Source organism: Antrostomus carolinensis, unplaced genomic scaffold (genome assembly GCF_000700745.2).
Source record: "Antrostomus carolinensis isolate BGI_N321 unplaced genomic scaffold, ASM70074v2 scaffold43069, whole genome shotgun sequence".
Classification (NCBI taxonomy): Eukaryota; Metazoa; Chordata; class Aves; order Caprimulgiformes; family Caprimulgidae; genus Antrostomus; species Antrostomus carolinensis.
This window is the reverse complement of record NW_010341378.1, coordinates 9955-31865: the sequence shown is the minus strand read 5'-3', so window position 1 is coordinate 31865 and position 21911 is coordinate 9955. Positions and strand designations below refer to the sequence as shown.

Sequence of the window (21911 nt, the reverse complement as noted above, 5' to 3'; positions counted from 1 at the left end):
GGCAGCCTGGCGCGGGGGGGCTGTGGAGCGAGGGGCCGTGCGGCCCCTTGGCAGAGCTCGGGTCGCTGTGGGGGGATTGGGCCGTCAGGTGAGCGCCCGCTCAGCGCCGCAACGCCCCGACGGTGGGTCACACTGATGGCGAGCAACAGCGCTTAATGGCAAAAGTGTTTTGGCCGCTACCTTTTCCTCTGAAATCTCTCATTTCACTACTTTGTAGGAATGCGGTGCCGTACTTCTTACACTTTGCTACTAGTATGTGCAATGACTACGTTTTTAAGTAGCTGCAGGTAATAAGCGCTCAACTAAAAGTAGTTGCTGGATAATTCTGTCTCTTAAATAGCTGCAGAAGATGCAAAAAGAAAAAGTAAACCTGCAGAATGAGCTGACCAACTTTGAAGAGCGTATGGAAGCAATGACATCTCATTTGAAAAACGTAAGACAAGAGTTCAGCTTCACACAGGTAAATGCCTACCTCTGGCAGATACATCTTATCAGACAGGCTTGTAATTTTTTTTTTCTTGTAATCTAAGTATCTTTCTGTGGCTGGTATCCCTAGATGTTTTGACAGCTTTGTTAGAGATTTGTCAGGACTTTCACAGGAAACAAAACTTAAACTTTATATCTTGGTGATATTATGTGATGATCATTAAAAAGACCAAGATCAAATGACTGTACCTAGAAGAAAGCCAAGGAGGATGGATTTTAGAATTCGTTATTAATGGAGACTTTTGTAGATGATAAGAAAAAGTTGGTCAAGGAAAATAAAACATCAGTGGAATGTTAATGTATAATCTATGACATGATCAAGAGTTAATTGTGAAATGCTAGTGAACAGTTAATTCATGGGCATAAAAAAGGAAATGAGATGGTTAGGTGGATGTCTTCACTTACACTCTGAGTTAACTGGCCAAAATAGGTGGTTTAGATTTCTAAATAGACCTGAGTCAAAGCTGCACACCTTTCAGGTAAAATGTCCTAGGTGAAAAAGTCTTGAGAAACTTCCTGCAGCTGAACAACTTCTTGATTATTTTTTTTTGTGTGTGTGCTAAGAGTCAAGCTTTAATCTGCACATAAAGAGACGGTGAAAACTAGTCTCTATTTAAGAAAAACTTCTAGTAAGTAATAGATTTGTTCTTATACAAGGAAGAAAACCCCTGTTAAATCACTTTTTTCAGACAGATTAGACAATATAGAGACGATGCTGTGGGCCAGCCTGGTGGCGTTCTGTCTCTGCACAAAACAATAAAATGATTTATTTTGCTGTGCCTCCTGAATCTGATGTAAAGCCACTGGTGATCAAAAGACTAAGATTTTGATTTTGAAAGATTAAGATTCAGAATTTTGGGTGAGATATCTTTGAGTTTTTAGGGCTATAAATGATTGTTCTGTGGATATCTGATACAATATAATGGGAGTGTGTGTATGTGTGTGTGTATATATTAGAATACATGTATTTGAGATTCTAAAATCCAAACAATAAAGTTGCTCTGAAAATTTGTGTATTTACATCTGACTTGGGGTTTGGTTGTATGTAAAAAAAAAGGTGGGGGGGGAGTTTGTTCATATATGCCTCTTGTTTATTGTAAAATACTGAACTGTATTATTCTCTAGTCTCTTTACAAAGCCAGAGAGAATGAAATTGAAACTGAACAACACTTTAAAGCCCTTGCTGAGAGAGAACGTGGACGTCTCAAAAGTGAAATTAAACGACTGGAAGATGAGATAGTTTCCTTAAGAGAAAAGAAAAACAGTCAAGAAGTAAGGTTTAAATTTTTTTGTAAGAGAACACCCATATTGCAGTTAGGTTTTATGACTTTTCCTCACTTGCACTTACAGAAGTAATAGTATGAATCAAGAATAGATTATTATAATTAAATCTTATAAACTATAATAAATGATCTGGATGTGCTTTTCCCTAGGTAGGCAAGTAGAGTAACACTGAGGAGCTCCTTGCATAGACTGGTCAACTCTTAGCAAATATTAACTAGATATTGCAAGACTTAATGTTCTTAATGCCAGATACACAGCCACACATTCACATCACCATCCTGTTAATTCTCTCAGGTATTTTCTTTGTGGTTTTAAAACTTAAATTGTTGGTGGCATATCTTCTTCCCCATGTAAAATAAACTTGGGGAATGATTTTGAGATAAAAAAATTGCTTTACATTAAAAAAAAAAGTAATCTAATGCTATCTGATGGAACTGTCTCTTTTTCTTTCTATGAATAATTTAAATTATGTTGGGTTTTTTGTTTGGTTGTTTTTTTTCATTTGCTCTCTTTTTTTCTCATGAAGTCTGTTTGTAATCTCTAGTCTCTCAGAATGAGTAGCAGGAGAAAGATATCCTTGCTATTCATCTGGATTCAGATTCTCTCATATTTGTGTCAGGAAGTCTCTTCACAGTCACATGGGGCCATTTGTAAATTGATATTGAGAATAAGGATCTAAGAATTGGGTCATAGTGTGTGAGGGAGAAACTCTACCCTAGGATGCCTCAGATCAGTTTATTACGTAGAATAAATATCCTGCATATAGGTATATCTCACAAGAGGTTGACTTTTCTGTTTAAAATTATTTGCATTTTAAGTTTGTGGTGACTTACTGTCTTGTTTCTTTTTTAAGACCAGGAAATGTGTTAGCATTCCTCATGTTTAATACACAGTTAACACAAAAAAAACCCTAGCAATTCTGTTAACAACAAGATGTGTGGAAACTTGTTACAGCAGCTTGAACTGGTTGTTTCAATTACTATTCAAAGAAAATATTAGACTTTTAATATTAACCCTTAATTTATTTCTAATTTTATTAGAATACTATAAATAAAACCACCAAGAAGTTGGAAAACTTAAAACAACAGATGAACTGTGATGAGGAAGTTCTGGAGAGCTGGATAAAGGAATCAAATCGTAAAGATAATGATGCTATCACAATCCAGAAGTATTCACAACAAGATGAAGGGAAACTAGGAGTAAGTAGAAATGAAAGCAATTTGCAAAAACAAAAGAGAGAACCATTTTAGCATTTGAAGACTTTGTTATGTTATCAGGTCAGGTAAGACTGAGATAAGATTTTGTACAACGGTGCTAAACTGGTTTCCACTTAACACAGCAGTGCAATTCCATAAGAGGTTTTTTAAAGGTCAGAGAGAACAAGTTTTGTAAGAAGTGAAAGGCATAATTGAAGACACTAATTTGTTTGGTCCTTTGGGTAAAATTTAAGTTTTTCCGAGAAAGTGTGCAAATGGATAATAAAGTCTAGAAAACAGTACCACTGAATTGAGAGGAATTTGTTCAAAAAATACATGCCCAATATGTACAAATATTGTACATTTTCCCATTAGAACCAAATTTGTTATTATTGCTGCTTAATGGTATAAAAGAGGATGGTAAAAGATGGTATAAACAGACACTCCAGTTACAAGTTGAGACTTTATAAGAGTTAGTTCTCAAGTATAATATTAATTTAGAGATAAGCATCCCTGGTTAATTTTCTTTTGAACCTTTAAATACAGGGAGGAGACAACTGATTTTGACTCATTAAATACTTAACCCAAAAACTTCAGCTTACACAAAGAGTGTCTCTGATATTATTTAGGTTAGCAAGTCGCACAGCATAGTAGGAAGAGTAAAGTGAAACAGCTGATACTATTTACAGTTTATGTGTGGTGGAGGATTACTTTGGCCTAGCACCAGTCTGGTGCCAAAGACTGACAAGAGATTGTGGCCACTTCTATGACCAAAAATTTGGGAGGCTGGATTCTCAGCATTTTTTTTTTCCTCTAAAACACAATGAAATTGGTGCCTCAGTAATTTCACCCCTAATTATAGCACAGCTTTAAGAATTTATAAAGCACTATATATTTGTTCTCAAATACATTATATTTTTGTATCTTTTCATTTTAGGCATTAACCCTTCAAGTAGAAAAGTTGACCATGCAAGCAAATCAGAAGCGCAGAGCTCTTGATAATGAGCTTACAGAAACCTTAACAGCTCAGGTTTGTGCTTAAGGTTCTTGAAGACATCTTGTCTTCTTGACATATATGAAATTTTCAAAGTCAGAAAATCACGGAGGTGCTTTCTTATAAACAGATAGAACTTGACAAGACAGCTGAAGATTTTCGCAGAGTTCATCAGGAAAGGCAAGAAGTCATCAGGCAGTGGGAGAATGCAATACAACAGATGCAGAAAAGAGATCAACAGATTGATCACTGTGCTTTGGTAAAACTACTGTAACTGATCCATATCAGTGTATCAGCCTACTTTTGTGTCTATGATATTGATAGAATGATTGGATCTTTTAGACATTTAGTATTCTCTTTGTGTTTACCTCTATTTTATTAAGGGGTTTCAAATTTCAGATATTACTGAAATGTTTTCAGAATTTATTTTGAAAGTAATATCTCTCAGTGTAAATAAGGGTGCTCTGCTTGGTTTAATTTTCAGTCTCAAGGTCATTAGAAAATACAAAGCATGCCAGTTTCAGTAGTTTATTTTCTTTGATCTAAGAAGCAACAAGATGGAATGTTGTTTCTTAGAGAGTAAGGACAGTCAACTGCAAGTAAGAGATTCTGTGTCTGGGCTGCAATATTAAAAAGAAAATAGAACACTTAGAATTGAAGGAATTAGCATTGCTACCTCTGTGAACAAATGCAAGACTTAACATTTATGTCAGAATTATGATGAATATTCACTTTAAAGTTAAAAATTGGTCCTTAAATACTTTCTGCAAATGAAGAGAAGCAACAGCAAACTTCTAATCCAAAAAAGATCCCATTGGGCATTATGAGCTAGTGTTCATTTCTAAAAGACATAGTCTTCATTGGTTTTGTCAGTGTCTTATGCACAGATGGTACAATGGCAAAAGGTACAAATAAAGCAAATTTTATCTTGGCTTTGTCAGGAGAAGGGTGAACCCCTCGGAAAGTTCTGCAGGGGAACAGAACAGATGCACCAGAAAAAGCCTGACAGACCAGTGGAAAGAAAAATTTATAAATGTGGATTCCAAAGTAACAATGGCTTTTTTGGAATGGGAGGATAAAGCATAGTTGCACGTACAAGAAGGCTCTACCTAAGTCTGCTAGTATTTTCCTACTGAAAGAATACCAGCTTTCTTATGTTGCCCATATGGGTATTAGGTATACCCTGAGCAGAAACAGATATACCACTAAAAACAGTAAGCCAGAAGACATACTACCAAACAGAAAATATAATGGTCTAATTCAGCTAAAATATTTTGTATTCCATAGTATTTCAAGTCAGAAGATTCCTGCAAAGACCAAACAACAAAAATATATTAAAAAAACAAACAAAACAAACCCCAAACAAACCACAGCAAACAAAAAAAAAACCCTAACACCCCAGCTCCAGCCAACGTTCCATAAATTAGCAGTCCATAGAATAGTCCTACTGATGCTTTTGTAAACATGGTTTTTTTCTTTGCATTAGAACTACAGTGTACTTTTCCCAGTTGCTAATCTTTTACTTAACCTTTCGAAATGCAGTTTTCACTGAATAGCTATAAATCTGTGAGCTAATTAAGCATCACTACTGTTGTAATTTTCCTCTTGCATTTCCTCCATTTCAAGTCTTATCTGAAGTTTTGTTCACATTGCTTTTTTTTCCCCCTGTTCAATCAATCAAAAATTCTTTTTATTTCATACAAGTTTATAGTGTCATGTTTTTTTAAATTATTGGAATATTCTGAAGTTGCCAATCCAAAGCAATTGTAGCATTTGGTGTTGTGATATATTAGTGGAATAAAGTGATTTAAGAATGATGTGATAACTGAGCTGTCTCCTGCAAAGAGTAGTCTTAACAGCAATCTATCTTCTGGTTGTACCCTTTATTAATCTACCACATCTTGACTAATGCAGGCAAATCTAAAATGTTTTTATCCTGATAGCTAATAGCAGAGATAAAACAGGAGATCAGAAAGAAAGAAATTTTGCTGAAAGAGAAGACTTCCTTTTTGGTAAATGAAACTCTCAATAATGTGGAATATGAAAAGAAAATTTCTTCGGCTGAACGGGAAGCTACCAGCCTCCGAAATGAGTATCAAACTCAGGAAACTTACAGAATTCAGCTGCAGGATGAGGTAAGGGTGACCAAACAGTTCAGAAAACCAGACTGAAACTATAACTTTTGACTAGATGGAGGAAATAAAGGAATAGCATTTGTTTTTTTTCTGGTTTTATACTAGAGTCTTCATAATTCAACAAAATATCTGCCTTTCTCAGTCTACTCATGATCACTGGCATCTGTACCCCTAACTTAATCCTTTTATTGATAGTGTTGAAGAGATTAGCTTGTATTCTCTGTTGTGTTGGTATAAAATGGGTGAATTTTCTCTTAAATGGTGTAACGCTATTAGATGCTTCAGAAGGAGGCATGTCTTGCCTTTAGCATACGTAGACTGCGATATTGCATAAAGATGAGACAAGTCTCCTCTGGATTCCAAACAACTCCTGTCCTCTCCTCTCAGAAGTGAGTGTTGGTGGCCTTATAGTCAGGTTAAAATTCTTGAGAAAAAACCTGAACAATTGCATGTGGCTTTCTAATCAAGAGGTAGTAGGACAGGGCTGCCCTGTGAACAAGCTATGCTTGATGCTGTTCATACTTTGTTTCTTGTATTTAATCTGCACTTAAAGCTAGGAACGAGCTGCACTGCTTAATTACTTAAACACCTATAGAAGGATTTCTAAGAGTCAAGACAAATCTCATGGCTGTGTTGAGAAGGGCTACACTAGTATTACCCAAGTAAGATTCTTTTAAGAAAATGGTAACACTGGGCTACTTGGCAAGCTTGGTGATTTTTAAAAAACAAAATCAAAACCAAACCCCACCAAACCAACTGCATCTGCTCTTGCCTTAATTTTGGATAGCTTTTCTGTAGCAGGTGGTTCAGAAACTGATATCCTAATTAAACTGTAGGTAGCTCAAACGAGGTGTGGGCTACTAGATTACCCTATAATCCATGCAAACTTGAAAGTTCACAGAATTGGTAGGTTTTCATCTCTAAGCTGTCAGATTCTTGCTTGACATTTTTCACAATTAATACTACATAATGCGATAATGAGAACAGTCTGCCATTATTAGGTGTTAGAACATCTGTGGCATGCAAGTGAAAAACAAGGAAAGAAAGACTTACAGTTCAGCTGACAATTTGTGACCTCCCAGTTTCCCATTCTGGTACAGAGAGACCTGCTGTATACCCTTGATAGGTTTCTTCATCTGTGAAAGTGAAGACAATTACACTTACACTGTGAAGACTAATGAGCTGCTGATTGTAAAGTATTCCTATCCTGTTATTAGAGTGTATGCTGTCATGAATTTTTTACCAAATTAAATGTCTGTGTATTTTTGTCACAGTGTTCCCTTATCTTAATCAAAATAATTTTATCTACCTAACAAAGTTTGAATTTGAAATATTTATTAGATATACGAGGCTGTTTGTGTTCACAAAGAACCTCATCGAAGTCAGCTGTGCTCTATAAAACTGTGGTTCTACTTAGACAGATGCTGTTGGACAAGAAATAGACCCCACAGCACCTTCATGATTCATTATATAGTCTTAAGTATTTTGTCCCAGTATTCAGATTATGTAAGTTAGTCTATTTAGTTTACTAGCTGTGGTGATTTACAATACCTCAGAATTTGTAGCACTTCTCCTTTAGAAACCACTGTTAAAAGTAAATGGAATACTTTTCAACAAATAGGTCCCATACAATTGTAAATATCCTAACATTTACCAAAGTAAGAGTTTGATTGCTGCATTTTGTAATTTATTAGCTGGATGCTTTGAAATTGACTGTGGACAGGACTTCTTCTGATCTAGAGTCTTTGAGAACACAAGTAACCAATCTGAGGAAAGAAATCCAGAAAAAACAAGCCAGGTAAGAAACAGACCTTTAAAAATATCATTTGTAAGGATTAGTAATATAATCAAATCCTTGAGATAGCAAAGAACTTTAAATAATGTTGATGATTAAAGCTTCCAACTTTATGGTCACTTCATGTCATACTCATTTCTGGCACTGGGCAATTTAAGAAATAGTCCTGGTAATCCTTGTTTTTAAAGGACATGAAAAAATCAGTGAGCACCTTGGTTACCATAGGTTAAAGTTTAGCCTGCTTTCCTAGGCAGCTGCTCACTAAGGCATACTGCTTGGTTTTGGCACTGTTGTGCATGCAACATGCATTTCACTTGTTAAATCGTAATTTTGTTTAGATTAAGCTTTCTTAAAGAAAAAAATGAAAGTCTTTCCAAGAAGCTGAAGCTTGTGACTGAGGAGACACTCAGTTCAGAAGACAAAGCTTTGAGGATGGAAGAAATACTAAAGGAGGAAGAAAGAACCGTCAAGGTACAATGTTTTTTGCAAATTAAGTATAGGAATAAAAATATCCTAATTCATTATCTGATGAACTGCAAAGGGCTTTTGAATAAATGCAATGTTGTAATGCAATCATCTGAACTTTCCTGCGTTTCCAAAAATGTTTCTACTGTTTTTTCATTTAGCTACTAATTCTTTTAAAGATTTTTACTGCTTGCTTCTGACTGAACTTGATGCAAATATTTTTTTACATTTTGCTGGACGATTGAGTATTGAATACACTGAAGCTCTCTTTCCTGTAAGATGACAAAGTTAAAGGAATGTGACAGGAGCTGTTCCCACACAAGTGACAACAAAGCTGTATCTCTGCATACCACTGTATACTCTTTTTTTTTCCCTATTTTTTGTTTCTTGTAGCGTGTATGTGAAATAATCCCGTGCAGTAGACTGAGCATTATTTTGCAAACTTTTTAACTCCACAAGCACTAACTGTACATTTTAAATATACATACAGAAACTAGAAAGGGGATGTCTTTCCTTTCTAGGGAGTTTTTTAAATTACAGGCCTTACTGTTTCCATTTTTCAGATAATTTGAAAACAAGTTAGAATGAAGTAGCATTTTGTTAAGATGAAAACCTTATTTGCTTCCCCTTAAGACTGTTACCAGGGTGGCTAAACCATTAGCAGGGTTTCTCTATTTGCATCTGTGGCGGATAACCTAAGATGACATTGAGCTTGGCAGCTCCACAGCTTCAGGGTAATATTTTAACTGGGATGAACCGTTCTCGAACAATGTCTGTAATGTATTAGTCAGAAGCATGCTTTCCATCACCATTAGACACACACGTCTCTTTGCTGCATCTATTAATTTACTGTGAAGAGATATTTACAGGAACAATGTGGATGAAATGTCACCATTTTGCGCTTTAGCTCTGAGATACTTCTCCCTCTTCAATCTGCAGCAAAACACCGTTGCACAGTGAAGCTTAGTGAATATCTCTATTAACAACGTCACTTAAAGGGGGAGAAATAATTTCTAATAAATAAGTGAATTTAGGAACGCAAGAAAGACTATGAAATGAAGGTCAAATCATGATCCAGTTCTAGTAGACAAATTCATAATTTTCACTAGCTTCAGAAATACAGCTCAGAATTGGGCACATGCATAAAACCAGTTAACTTCGGAAATTTAGTTCCTTTGTTCAGGCATGATCCAAGGCCCACTGACATCAGTGTAAAATGGTACAGGCCATAACAATTTCATACTAAACCTACACCTGCTTTTTACTTCCTGAGGTTTGGATTTGGAATTGCACTTAACAGCATGTTCAGCTACAAAAAAAATATGTCTGGTAGAATGTGATTATGAGCTCTTAGAGAAGGAGTTAAGTTATCTTTTGCCATTATTAAAGCCAGCAAGAGCGTTCACAAGCAAATTTCACAATGTATACCTATAAAATCAAGCACATCTTTTAATCAGTATAGAAAAGTGTGTTCTAAGGTGTTTTGCTGTATTAATTTAAATGTACATCTTGAAACTCTGTACTAGACTTGAGCTAAATGTAAATGAGTCTTTCAGAACAGGATTGTGATGCCACATCACTCGTTTTAGAGATGTGCCTTACAGGGAACTGGCCAAACAGCCTGAGCTTTGGAAGGTCTTTGGTTATTTGGGTGGAGGGGGTGGAAGGAGGGAGGGAAAGAATAAAGTTTTCTTCCTTGTTAGGGTTATAAAAAGAAAATAATCTCAATTTTGTTTGTTTTCAGTACATTTCAGGTAACCTGAAATGTTCAGCATTGTCTTACTATAACAGACCCTACTAAAACCTTATTTGCTGCACTGATTTAGGTGTTAATGGCAACTTACCTCTGAGAATAAGGAAGTGATTTTAAAATATGGAATTAATTTTTCACACAAAATTATTCCAATTTATATAAACACAAATGTAAATACATGTGCATACACACAGAGTTACAAGTTTTAATAAACCATTGAAAAGCTTTGTATTATATTTCTCTAAATACATATACTAGAAGAAATAAGGAGGGGGTTTTTGAAAGGATGACAGGAATTTAATTTTCTGAAAGGCTGAAAAGAGTAGCATTCCCATAATGGAAAAAAAAAAAAAGGTCATGTAATGGTAGGGTAGGATCCAAGTTTGTTGGTTTTTTTTTTTTAATAAAAAAAAGGAAAAAAAGATTACTTTCTTTTTAAGTCAAAGACACTTCTTGTCAACCATTCTGAAGACCTGTGAAATTTTTTGTTCATATTAATGGATATAGTATTGACATTTTTTCATCTTCCTGTATATGATTAATAAAGGCAAGTAATTCCTCAGAAATTACTACTTATGTGATTCCTTCTTACTACTTAATGATTAATTTGTCACCAGGAAAAAGAAACAGAAATGAACCAGTTAAAAGAACTACTTTTCAAGAAGACTCAAGATTTAAAGGTGCAGAAGGATAAGGAGAAGTGTGTTCTAGCAGAAATTGAGGGAAGTAGAGCATCACTTAAAAATCTTAAGAGTAAACTGCACAGACTTGATGCAGATGCATTAAAACAACAAGAATTAATGTATAACCAGGTAAATATTAATGTACTTTCATACTGTGATTGTTTCTTGGGTCTAATAGGAGTAAATGTAATCTTTGTCACATCTTACTATTTTGGAAATGCCATGCAGTATTATTTGAAGTCTGCATCTATTTCTCTCTCTAGATGTATGGATAAAATTGAAATAACTTAAACTTGCTATAGTATCACCTAAATTATGCACTTGTGTATTTCATTATTTTTTTTGGATCTGCTACTTTTCCCACTAATTTCTCAAATCAGTTCTTTACTTTGATCCCCCTGAACCACAGGCACCTCAGGGTAAATTTTTAAAGCAATACAAGAGGTACATGCCAAAATCCTGTTATTTACTAATTGGATTTTGTGCCTATTTCCTATGCATCACTTTGAAAATTTGCTCTTTTACATCAGCATCCACTGGTAACAGCAAGATGGCAACTCCGCTGTAAGCCTCCCTACAGCAGACTGTGCTGAGTATGCTTTGTTCCTCTTCTAGAAGATTACTACTGAACCATCACTGCACATCAGTCATCTCAAAATATTTTGCTAATGAGGTCTATAAACCATAAATTATTATAGAACAATAGTTTAATTGGGTGACTGTCCTAAAGCCAACATTTAGATCCAAGTTTATATCCAGTGTTTTAGCTTTATAGGAAGGCTATAATTGCTTATCTCAGACTATTAATTCTCTTAAAAATTATTTTAACAGGATTTTTATATTCAGCAAGTACAGAGACGGCTGTCACGGTTAGAAGGGGAGGTTAATGCAGATGAAAAACAAGTTTTGGAAGCAAAAATTGCTGAACTTAAGAAAACCTTAGAAGAAAAGAAAAATGTATATGATATTTTACAGGCACAGCACAAGAAACTTCAGGTAACTTCCTTAGAACATCAGGCTGACTATGTAGCATTTAGATATCTCAGTGAATTAAGTAGATTGGATCTTATAACTTGGTATTAGATTAAAAGATATCTGAACTTAGTGTAAAACTTCATACATTCCTTATGCCTTCTGGAAAAATAGGTCATGACTTCACAACTGAGACACCTTAGCAGGAAGACAAGCACTGAAATGTTGGAAAGGCAAGCTTAGCTTTCATTTCAAGATATGACTGACTGCTTGCAAATGTCTGAATTTATCCTTAGGACTGTGTAGAAATAGGAGAATGTTATGCTGTGATGCTACTACTTGCTCTTGTATTTTTCATAAAATTATAATTACAGTTGCATTTTAAAATTGTACAAAGTAACATTACTGAATTGAAGGTACAGGATTTGAGTTAGCTGACTCCATCCTGATACATAATTTGGAAATACCATTTTTCTGTCTTTATTCTTCTCTGAGAATTTTGCATTTACATGCTTGTTCTCTGGTTTTCCACTATCCAGTGGCCATCATTAATTATCTAAAAAATGCACTTACCTTTCTTGTGGGTATGAACAACTCAGTTATTCTGTAGCCAATTTTAAATTTATTTTTATAAGAAGTTTATTTGTTTATTAATTGGCTACATTTTAGCACATTTAGAAACCTATTTTCAAAGAGAAACCATACAAAGACAAAAGTCAGGTTTTTTAATAAAAGTTCAGAACTGGTTTCTCAAAGTGATACTTAAGAAAAACATTGATCGATTTAGTGAGAGGAAGAAACTGCTTATAGGAGAGCCCTTTAACTGGAGATCCATGCACACACTTCAGGTTTGAGGAGATGCAAAATTTGAGCAGTGAGTATAATTAAAGATTGAAACACACCTCCAGGAATTTATTGATACTTGGGAGTATTATCAAAGACAGATGGTTTTATGAAGATGAACTACGAATATCGAAGTCATGGTCAGACGTGCCAGGAGATATTTTTTATCTAGACCAAAATACATGATTATATTAGAATTGCTTTATTGTCTGAAAGCTCTATAAATAACAATTGTATAAATAACAGTGACTACACTCTAAATGAAACAAGCAATGACATTAATATTGCAACAGCACTCTGCATGAGGACTGCAGTGCTCTAGGCACTGTTTGCAGAGCAGCATATGGACACAAGATGATGATGGTTCCTGGTTCCAGGACTTAAAACAGCTCATTTAAAATTAACTGTTAGCTTTTGGTGCAAATGACATTCACTGAAATAAATTAAACATAACTTATTTGTAAACAGAATGATGTCAGTTTCATCAAGAGAGTGATGGAAAAGACACAAGAAGAAACAAGTGGCATGATGATCAAGATAAATGAACTGAATCTTTTCAATGAGAGATCAGATCAAGAGTTAAAAAAAGCTAAAGCCATTAAGCAGGTACAGTATTACTTTGCAATTTTACTAACACAGGACACGTTTGTTTGTTTTTTAAAAACACATAATGGAATGACTTGATCTGACGTTTGTTGTCTGCCTGCCATAGTGCTGCATCATTATATCCAGAAGAACCCCTTTTATAGTTTCTCAACTTAAGCCTTCCTTCTCAAACTTTGAGGTCACTTTCATCACTATTATCTTACTAGGAAAAGTATTACTTCTCCTGTACCTGCAACGTGAAATTTATTTGTGTTATCAATTTAATCACACATTACTTATAACACAATATCCACCTGGTTAGTGTTGGGTTTTTTTTCTGAGAAACGATTGCCTCTAAAATAGAAAATATATTTACTGTTCAAGGACACCTTTACCTAGCACTGAATTATTATTCTCAGTCTGTGATGCCAAGTTTGGCTCAGTTTTGTTATTAAATTGTGGGACTTCTTCCAGCAGATGGTAAGGATCTATCCACATCCTAATTTAAGGTATTAGAAATAAAATTGAAGTCTTTTTCCTCATATTTTGATAAACAGAAAAAAGAGTTCCCAGTCCTTTAATAACTGCAATTTTTTTTCCTGCCATACAGTCTAGCCTTCTTAAAAGAAGCACTAAGGTAGTAGAACAATACAGGGTCTAAGTAGCAGGGGGAAGTTTTGCTATGGACTGAACTGGTGCACCTGCTCCTCAATGAAAACTCTCCCTAACCTCAAACTTTTCTGTGGGGATGAAATTCAGGGGAACAAAAGAAAGAAGCTGATGGAATAACAGAACTCAGAGAAAAAATGGTGCAGACTTTGGGATCCATAAGAGGGGGGGTTTTGTTTGTTTGTTTGTTTTTTAATGATTCAAAGTGTTTGGATTCTAATGAAGTTTTTGTATAAATAAATTTGCTCGTATAACAACATGACTTGTAGACCTACAGAGTTGAGCACATATCCCAAGAGAGTTAAAATGATTCAAGTGAGATATTAACTGCTTCAGAAAGTTCCTTCTAAGGTCTGCTTAATTTCTTTGAAACCACCTTTATAGTCTTACCATTTGTAATACTAAATGAAAGAAAGCTGTAGATGGAAAAGTCTAACCACCCGTAACTCGGTCTGAATTTGTATAAAAACATTCAGGAAACAATCCACCATTATTGCATTAACCATGTGAACTTTTAACAAATGAACAATTGAGAACATTTTTAAATGCAGAGCAAAATGACTCTTACAGTTTTGTATATATAAAATATAAAATAATGGATGCCTTATGAAAACTTATTAACTATTATAAATATCTTAATTAAAAAGTATGCGTTTTTATTTTGAGATCTTTTTGGCATTTATTAGGAGATGATGGTTGAAGATAATCTTTTAAAACTAGAATTGAACCGTCTTCGAGATACTCTGTGTAATAAGACAGAGAAAGTCCTAACACTGGAAAAACAAAAACTGGAGTTAAAGAAAGCCATAGCAGAAAGGACTGAGGAAATCAGGATTCATAAGGCAGTGCTGGATTCCCAGATAAGACTTGTGGATCAGGAACGGCAACGCTTAAGGTAACTTTATTCTTATATAAACTAAACTCCTAAGTTTTACTGCATGTATTACATGGGGACTTACTGAAAAAGAGAAGCATTTTACCCAATTTCACCAGTTAGAGGAACTGAGGATAAAATAAATCTTGCTGAAAGTTATATACTGAGACAGTTGAGGGGAGTGAGAGATCCCTTCTCTAAAATCCATCCCCCAGCTTTAACTATTTGGTGAACAAGAGATTACTGTTAGTGATGATCCTTGACAGTACTGAGGAGAAACCTCAGTTGCAGACATTTTTGAAGTAAATGTCATGTGTGCGAACCTGTGTTTTTCAGAAGAATCAGGAAATGTGAAATCAAGTGTCTGGAGGTATGATAAAGTATTTAAAATAGAAAAGTTGCTTTTAAAGAGGGTTTATTCCCAACTACTTAATAAAACTGTAATTTCTTTGACTCATACAGTGAGTGTGTTTGTTTTGGGTTTCTGGGTGTTTTGGTTTTTTTCTTTTAACAAATGAGCACTCCTTTATGTGTCCTATATAACAAAATTAAACCTTCTGAATTATGTATGTATCCTCTTATAAAGCAACCACATATGAAATAACTTTTCCCTTCTGTAATAAAAATTGCAAAGTATCTGGGACAGTTTTAGCTCTGAAATCTCAGTATCTACATCCAGCCAAAAATCAATGCTTCAGCAGCTGAACTGCTGAAATCTGGCAGGCTTTTTATTCACTCCTCTGCTAACCACACCCCACACAACAGGAAATTAGAGTGATTTAGTGTGACTGAAGCTTAACTGCTCACCAAGAGTGCAGCCTGTGTGGCTTTTTTCCTTTGATAATTACACAGCTAATTGATACTTCCATGTAATTTGATTTGGGGTTGTTGCCTACTGTTGCTTACACTCATCTAGTAGTGGCAATATTAAGATAATATCAGCAGGGGGCAGCTTGTGCAGCTGTAGGATTTAAATGCCAAACCTTTAAAAATTTTTGGGGAGGACTGTGGCAGAGCCTCCCGGGATGCAGTGATCTGGAATATGAAAATAAATTTGACTTAGTTTAGAAGTGTAAGAGAAGTGTAAGTAACCAGAAAAATGGGTAACTGGGGCTGGGAGAACACAGAAAGCAGCAAAAAAACAGCAGCACCACAACTGCTGCCCCACCTGCCTCCTAGTACATGGGCAGGCTGCTGGAACAGCACCAGTAACTGAAACTGCAATAGCAAGAACTGCCCACAAAACCCTCTCAGACAAACCCTTTCTCAAGCCATTTATTTTTTTTCCTAAAATCAATCAGCGCTGAATTTCAAGATCGTTTAAAGAAAATTGATAAACTGAGATGCAGATATGAAATTCTTACTGTTGTCATGATGCCACCCGAAGGAGAAGAGGAGAAAACTCATACCTACTATGTAATTAAGGTATTTTATTAATAGAATTTATTATAATTCAGGTATTTAAGCTATAGATTTCCCTGGGCTCTATTCAAGTAACTAGGACAACCTCCTTGCCTACTGTTTACTTTCAGTCTAATTGTTTTACATTATCTGACCCCGTTGGTTATTGGAATGATACAGCAGTCTCACATGAAGCTCTGCAGTCAGCACTAATCCCAGTGGAGACTTAGTTTTGAGTAGTTTGAAAATTTTCACTTCAGTGCTCGTTAATTTACAAAGACACATGAAGTCAGGTGGTAATAGGATACAAACTGAAACGTGTTCAGCACAGTCTCACGTGATCTTAAATTCTTCTACGTTTCAAAGTTATTTTTAGGCATTTATTTTTTGTATGGCATTTATAACTTGAAGAATTAGGTTGCCCAAGGAAATAGGTTGCCCAAGGAAGTTGTAGATGCCCCCTCCCTGGAAGTGTTTAAGGCCAGGTTGGATGAGGCTTTGAGCAACCTTGTCTAGTGGAAGGTGTCCCTGCTGATGGCAGAGGGAGTGGAACTGGATTATCTTTAAGGTCCCTTCCAACCCAAACCATTCTATGATTCTATGAATGTCAACTTTTCCCTTTTACATATCAATCACCTGTGCATACTTCAGCTTCTCATTGCGGGGGGGTGTGGAGGGAGGGAATCAGTCTTTATCCATAATGCAATACCTTGATTCTGGAACAAAAATTATTTTTGATGTCCGCAAATTACCTGATTTCCTCTTAAAGCAAAATGCTTCTTTCTACTTGTGATCTTGGCTCTGAAGTTCATCTTTTTCTCATTCTTAAGTGTTGTATTTCTTAATGATGGTATTTCTGCTACTGTGAGATCCAGCACAGCACAAGACCCTCAGTAAAACCCTTGTGGTCACTGTGGGTGTATAACCTCAAGAACTATGGAGATTTTTTTTCACTGTATCAGATTTTCTGAGGGGCTATAGAAAATACATCACTTCATCAGCTGGCTGTGTTTCTTAAATCTCACTGATCACAGAAATGAAGACTTTACTGTGAGCAATTCCTAGACAAGTTGGATGATTTTTAGCACACTTGTTATGGTTTTATATAATGCACATTCTCAACACTTTACTTGGATTTTGTGGGTAAAGGAAAGGATGTGAAGCATGTGCTGCAGTTCACATCAGCAGTGCGAAGCATGGAAACTGCTTGAACTGCTAATCAGGACTTTGTGAGCTTGGACAGGCAGATACCTATAATGAAATGCACATGGATTAAATACCTCATAAACTTCCAAGACTTTGAATAACTACTCCTTCCACTTACATAGTAACTCAAAGCTCTGTTCAAGCCTGACAACACAGATAAGCCCCATATCTACTGAGGATTTTAACCCCTAAATATTGCAAGTGTTTTGTTTTGGTTTTTGTATAATTGTCCTAACATTTTCAGTATGGGTGCAGTCACCTAAAATATCAGTTTTATTTTCAGGCTGCACAGGAAAAGGAAGAACTTCAACGTGAAGGTGATGATTTAGATGCAAAGATCTGCAAAGCTGAAAAAGAAATTGTAGCTCTGGAAAACACTTTGAGTGTAATTAATAACTGCAACAGCAATTACCGAAACTCCTTCAAGGAAGTCACTGAAACAAGTAGGTAAAATAGAAATTGCTATTTGCTGTGTGAATTACTGATGATGGTAAAACTCAGGTATATAGTGGGAAAATTCTATGGCACAAAAGAATGAATCACAGAGAGACTAACCCGATAGTAGCAAAAGGGAGTATAATTCACATGCTACTGTGAGTACTCCAGCAGAGTTAAGCACAGAAGAAAGTGCAGTAAGGCATAATTAACTAATATTTACATTCTTTCATTCAATTTATGTGGAAATCTCTAAGCTTATATGTTTTGTGAATAGTCATATGTAGGAGCATTCGGAAGGGGCAAAGCATAAAGACAATCACTGGGGGGAAAAAAAAGTCATTACTGGGAGAAAGGAGTGCGCACTGAAGTAAATAGGTCTAGTGGATAAAATGTTGCTTAGTACAAAAAGCACTACTTGGTCTGCAGAGCTAATTCAAGTTTCAGAAGCAGAACAAGCTGTGCTACTGCTGGCCTTCTCTTGGCCAGCTTGGGCACAAAACTTGACCCAGAGCAACTATAGAGGCAGCTCAGGGATATGTACTGTAGTGATGAAGATCGCTCATTATCTCTGATTTTCACATGAAAGGGGGAGGGGGAATGTAGTAACCTGTCATCCTGGAAAAGGATGAGGAAGAGTAATACTTAAAGTGCACTATTTTAATGTTAGAAAAACTTTAAAATATGGACTGCCTAACTCCAGATTTTTAGATATTGGAAATTCCTCAGAATTCTGGAAAATGTCTTAATCTGTTGTTTCTGTTCCCACTTAGACTTCATAAGCTTGCTCTATTTCAGGGGAACTTGCTTTGTTTAGCTTATAAAAAGCATCACCATGAGAAATTACATAAACTTAATTCTAGAAAATATTTGATTCTTTAACTTTTGTGCCCTCTGCTGGCTCTGGAAACTGTAGCTCTTAAATCATTCTCTCTCATGAAGCCAGTTACTTTTTCACAGTGATTTGGAAATAGCAGTAGAGTATTTAAAAAAAACAAAACTCCTTTAATCTTGAGATCTCTGTAATACTCTCGACCTTGAGAGTATAATATATATTAACACTCTAATGCAAGTATGTTAAAGTGCAACTTCTTTTAAAGTGAAAATTGAGTTGTATACGCTGCTTGTCCAGCATTAATGCTGCCTCATTGTTTGGGATCATAGGTGAGGAGTATGAGGAAAAATTGAAACTAGAGGAGGAGCAAAGGGCTGCTGATGAAAAATACAGATACAAACGCAGGCAGATCAAGGAACTTCAGGAAAGCATCCAGGTAAAATACAAGCAAAAGTTCCAGTCAAACAGACAAGGCTGCAGCATGTAGTTAAATCCATTCAAACCATCCTACTGAAAGAACAGGGAATTCTAGGACAAGTTTTTACCCCTTCTCTTTTATATCCTATGCTTTGTATGAATGGATAAAATTTTTAGAAGGCTCTTCCTCTCCTTTCAAAAATTAAGTGCTTATTTGAATTTTCCATGAATCACCATGAAACTTCAGGCTTTTTAGTCATGTACGACTAGAAGTTTCAAAATCCCAGATGCACAAGTGACAAATGCTCTGTTCTGGCATCCAAGAAAGCAGCTGTATGTTTGTGTAGCATACACCTTGTGTCCTCTGGCATCTATGTCCCAGGATTTTTCTAGAACATTTTCTGTTTTATGAGCATTAAGGGTGCTTCAGTGTAAATAGTATTAATTTAGCTGAAGAAAGCACTGCTAAGTTAGGCACTGCAATAGTTGTTACTATGCCAAGTAAATCCTTTGTAGACAGTGCTCACAGACACATCTGAAAATACGTAACTCCATGAATAGTACCTTTAAACTAATTTTTTCAAAGATATGTAAATTACCTGTTGGTCTCCTTATCTGGGTATTTATCCACTAAACAGTCTTACAGGCAGGAAGCTTTGAGTTGCATTATCATTACTACTGATTGTTTGAGCTACATTGAGAAACAAGTAGTAGCCATAACAGACCCTCCAGCAAAGTAATACAAAAAGCAAAAGGATATCAGAACTGCTTTATGAACTAAAACTACTGTTCACATTAATTTGCAGAGCATGGAAACAAGTTTTGATATAGTACTGAAGCAGGAGGCTCTCTTCCAAGAGCAAAAGAAGGAAAAACAAGCTCTTATTTTGCAGCTGAACAAAGACATTGAAGAACAGAAGCCAAAACTAGAAAGGGTTATAAAACAGGTCTGTATATTCATTAACGACAACTTCTAACTTTAAAGTGATAGACAATAGTATGGTTAAAACCATCAAATTTAAACTTAGCAGGTTTCTGAAAAAGTGCTGCATTTTCATAATATCAAAGCTTTAAAAATATTTGTGTTAAAAGTGTTCCAGACTATCCAGAGAAATTCAGTCTTTGAAGAAAACTAAAACAGAAACACAGGAAGAAAGAGACATTAATCTTCGTGATTTGAAAAACTTCAGCAGAACGATTGACAAATTGTTAGCTGATGTTCTAGAAGCGAATCCTGATTTAACTCCAGCCTTTCAAATGTACTTTCACCAGGTGAGCTTTCCAGTTAACTGCTACCAAAATCTTGATTGATCGCTCTCGTCTACTGCTGAGTGTCTTTGAAGGGCAACTCCTAAATTCAGCAGTAAGTTACAGTTGCGGTAAAACAGGAAAAAGTGTTCATCTGCTTTCATCATCTCTTCAGATACAAAGGATTAGAAACCCTCCTGATATAACCCAGTCCTATTATACAACCATTAGGTCAACTTCTTTTTTTTTTTCTTTCTAAATTTTCTAGTCCAACTTAGAGCTTCCTACAATTGCTTCTGCTGGTGGTAGTCAAAGTTCTCAAACACCATCCACACAAAGCTCACGAGCCTCTACCAGGTAAGTGCTAGTAATGTTTTCTGGTTGTGAGGTGTGTTCGTTATTGTGGTTTTTGTTGTTGGGTTTTTTTTTAATTTTAAAGCTAAAGCTTAAACCATCAAAATTAATCCCTAAATGACAGAATTCCTCACTCCTGAAGGTCTTCTCAATCTTGTCTCTACTTCCTCAATACTCTATAAAAACTTTCTTCTTATACTCTCCCACCTTTAAGTTTACTAGATTTTTCTAGCACACAATTAAGTTTTAACTGTGATGGATGTTGAAGTAAACTGTAATTACAGAATAATTACATTTACCTTTGCTTACTGTGCTCTAATTAAAAAGTGGTTTCACATTATAAAAGCACAAGTTTGAGCTGCAGCTACATTTTGCACTTGGTAGCGTGAGCTCCCTTTCGTATGAAACAGGGAAGACAGACATGTATGATTTTACTGATGCCTTTTTCCCTTGTTCAACATATATTCCATTAATAGTGCCTGGAACATGCTGAATCAGTTATGGCAGAGCATTCCCACATATGACTTAAGCAATTAGTGGTAACGTTGACAAAGATTTTTGTAGGGAATCTTACCTGGAATAAACACTGCTGCTGGGTGGCTTTGTTGCAAGCCACCGTTAGCAGCTCTATTTTAGCTACAGGGATTTCTGCATACTGATAAGTAAACTTTTGTCTTTCAGATCCTCCAGAAGCACAAGTTCAGGCTCTAGTCAGACTTCATCAGTCAAAGTCATAGATCTGAGCTTGCTTATCAACACTTCTGCAGAAGCAGCTGCTGTTGGTTCACAGCCACCCAGCTGAGCTAGCACCTCTGGTATCTGCAAGCGCAAAAAAAGCCTCATGTACTCTTTTGAAGGCCACAGTAAAGGCTGCACACTAGTTAAAACTTCTTAATTGATTAATCTGTAACTTATTTTTGAGGTTTATTGGCAACTGTAGCATTAACTTCTATCAGAAATGTATGTTTTAACTTTCCCCTACAGTACACAATAAATTATCTAGGAGAAATGTTAAGCACATGTTTTATATAATAAAATAAACTAACCTTTAAATTACCTTCTCTTGTTGCTGTTGAAGAACTAAAGATCTGCAAAACCCTTCAGAAGCCATTAATTCACTTTTCTTATAATGAAAAGGAGAGTTATGTTAAAGCCCTTAATTTTCATAAACTGGTGTCTTCACTGCTGTCAAAATAGTTTTGGATAACATTGCAACAACCCAGGAACGTGTTGCTTCATTTCAAGATCAACCTTGACTATTAATCAAACAGTCATCTCAGA

At 35.6% G+C, this 21911-nt stretch overlaps 1 protein-coding gene across 1 annotated transcript; it reads left to right on the top strand.

Annotated features, from left to right (window-relative positions):
* Positions 1–349: 349 nt before the first annotated feature.
* CCDC39 (coiled-coil domain 39 molecular ruler complex subunit) lies at positions 350–21432 on the top strand. Its single transcript, XM_010176455.2, has 19 exons — positions 350–460; positions 1612–1758; positions 2811–2969; positions 3904–3996; positions 4091–4219; positions 5904–6095; positions 7790–7893; positions 8229–8361; positions 10726–10920; positions 11623–11787; positions 13075–13212; positions 14547–14755; positions 16036–16159; positions 17625–17784; positions 18941–19047; positions 19835–19975; positions 20121–20300; positions 20545–20633; positions 21312–21432. Exons 1-19 carry the CDS (start codon positions 350–352, stop codon positions 21430–21432), a joined length of 2697 nt encoding a protein of 898 aa, XP_010174757.2.
* The last annotated feature ends 479 nt before the right edge of the window (positions 21433–21911 follow it).

Bases quoted from the DNA above. Each gene is read 5' to 3' on its own strand.
- CCDC39 (XM_010176455.2), top strand. From the start codon at position 350: ATGCAAAAAGAAAAAGTAAACCTGCAGAATGAGCTGACCAACTTTGAA. The intron at 2,970-3,903 runs GTAAGTAGAAAT...TTTTCATTTTAG, and splicing joins AAGATGAAGGGAAACTAGGA to GCATTAACCCTTCAAGTAGA. The intron at 19,048-19,834 runs GTAAAATACAAG...ATTAATTTGCAG, and splicing joins AACTTCAGGAAAGCATCCAG to AGCATGGAAACAAGTTTTGA.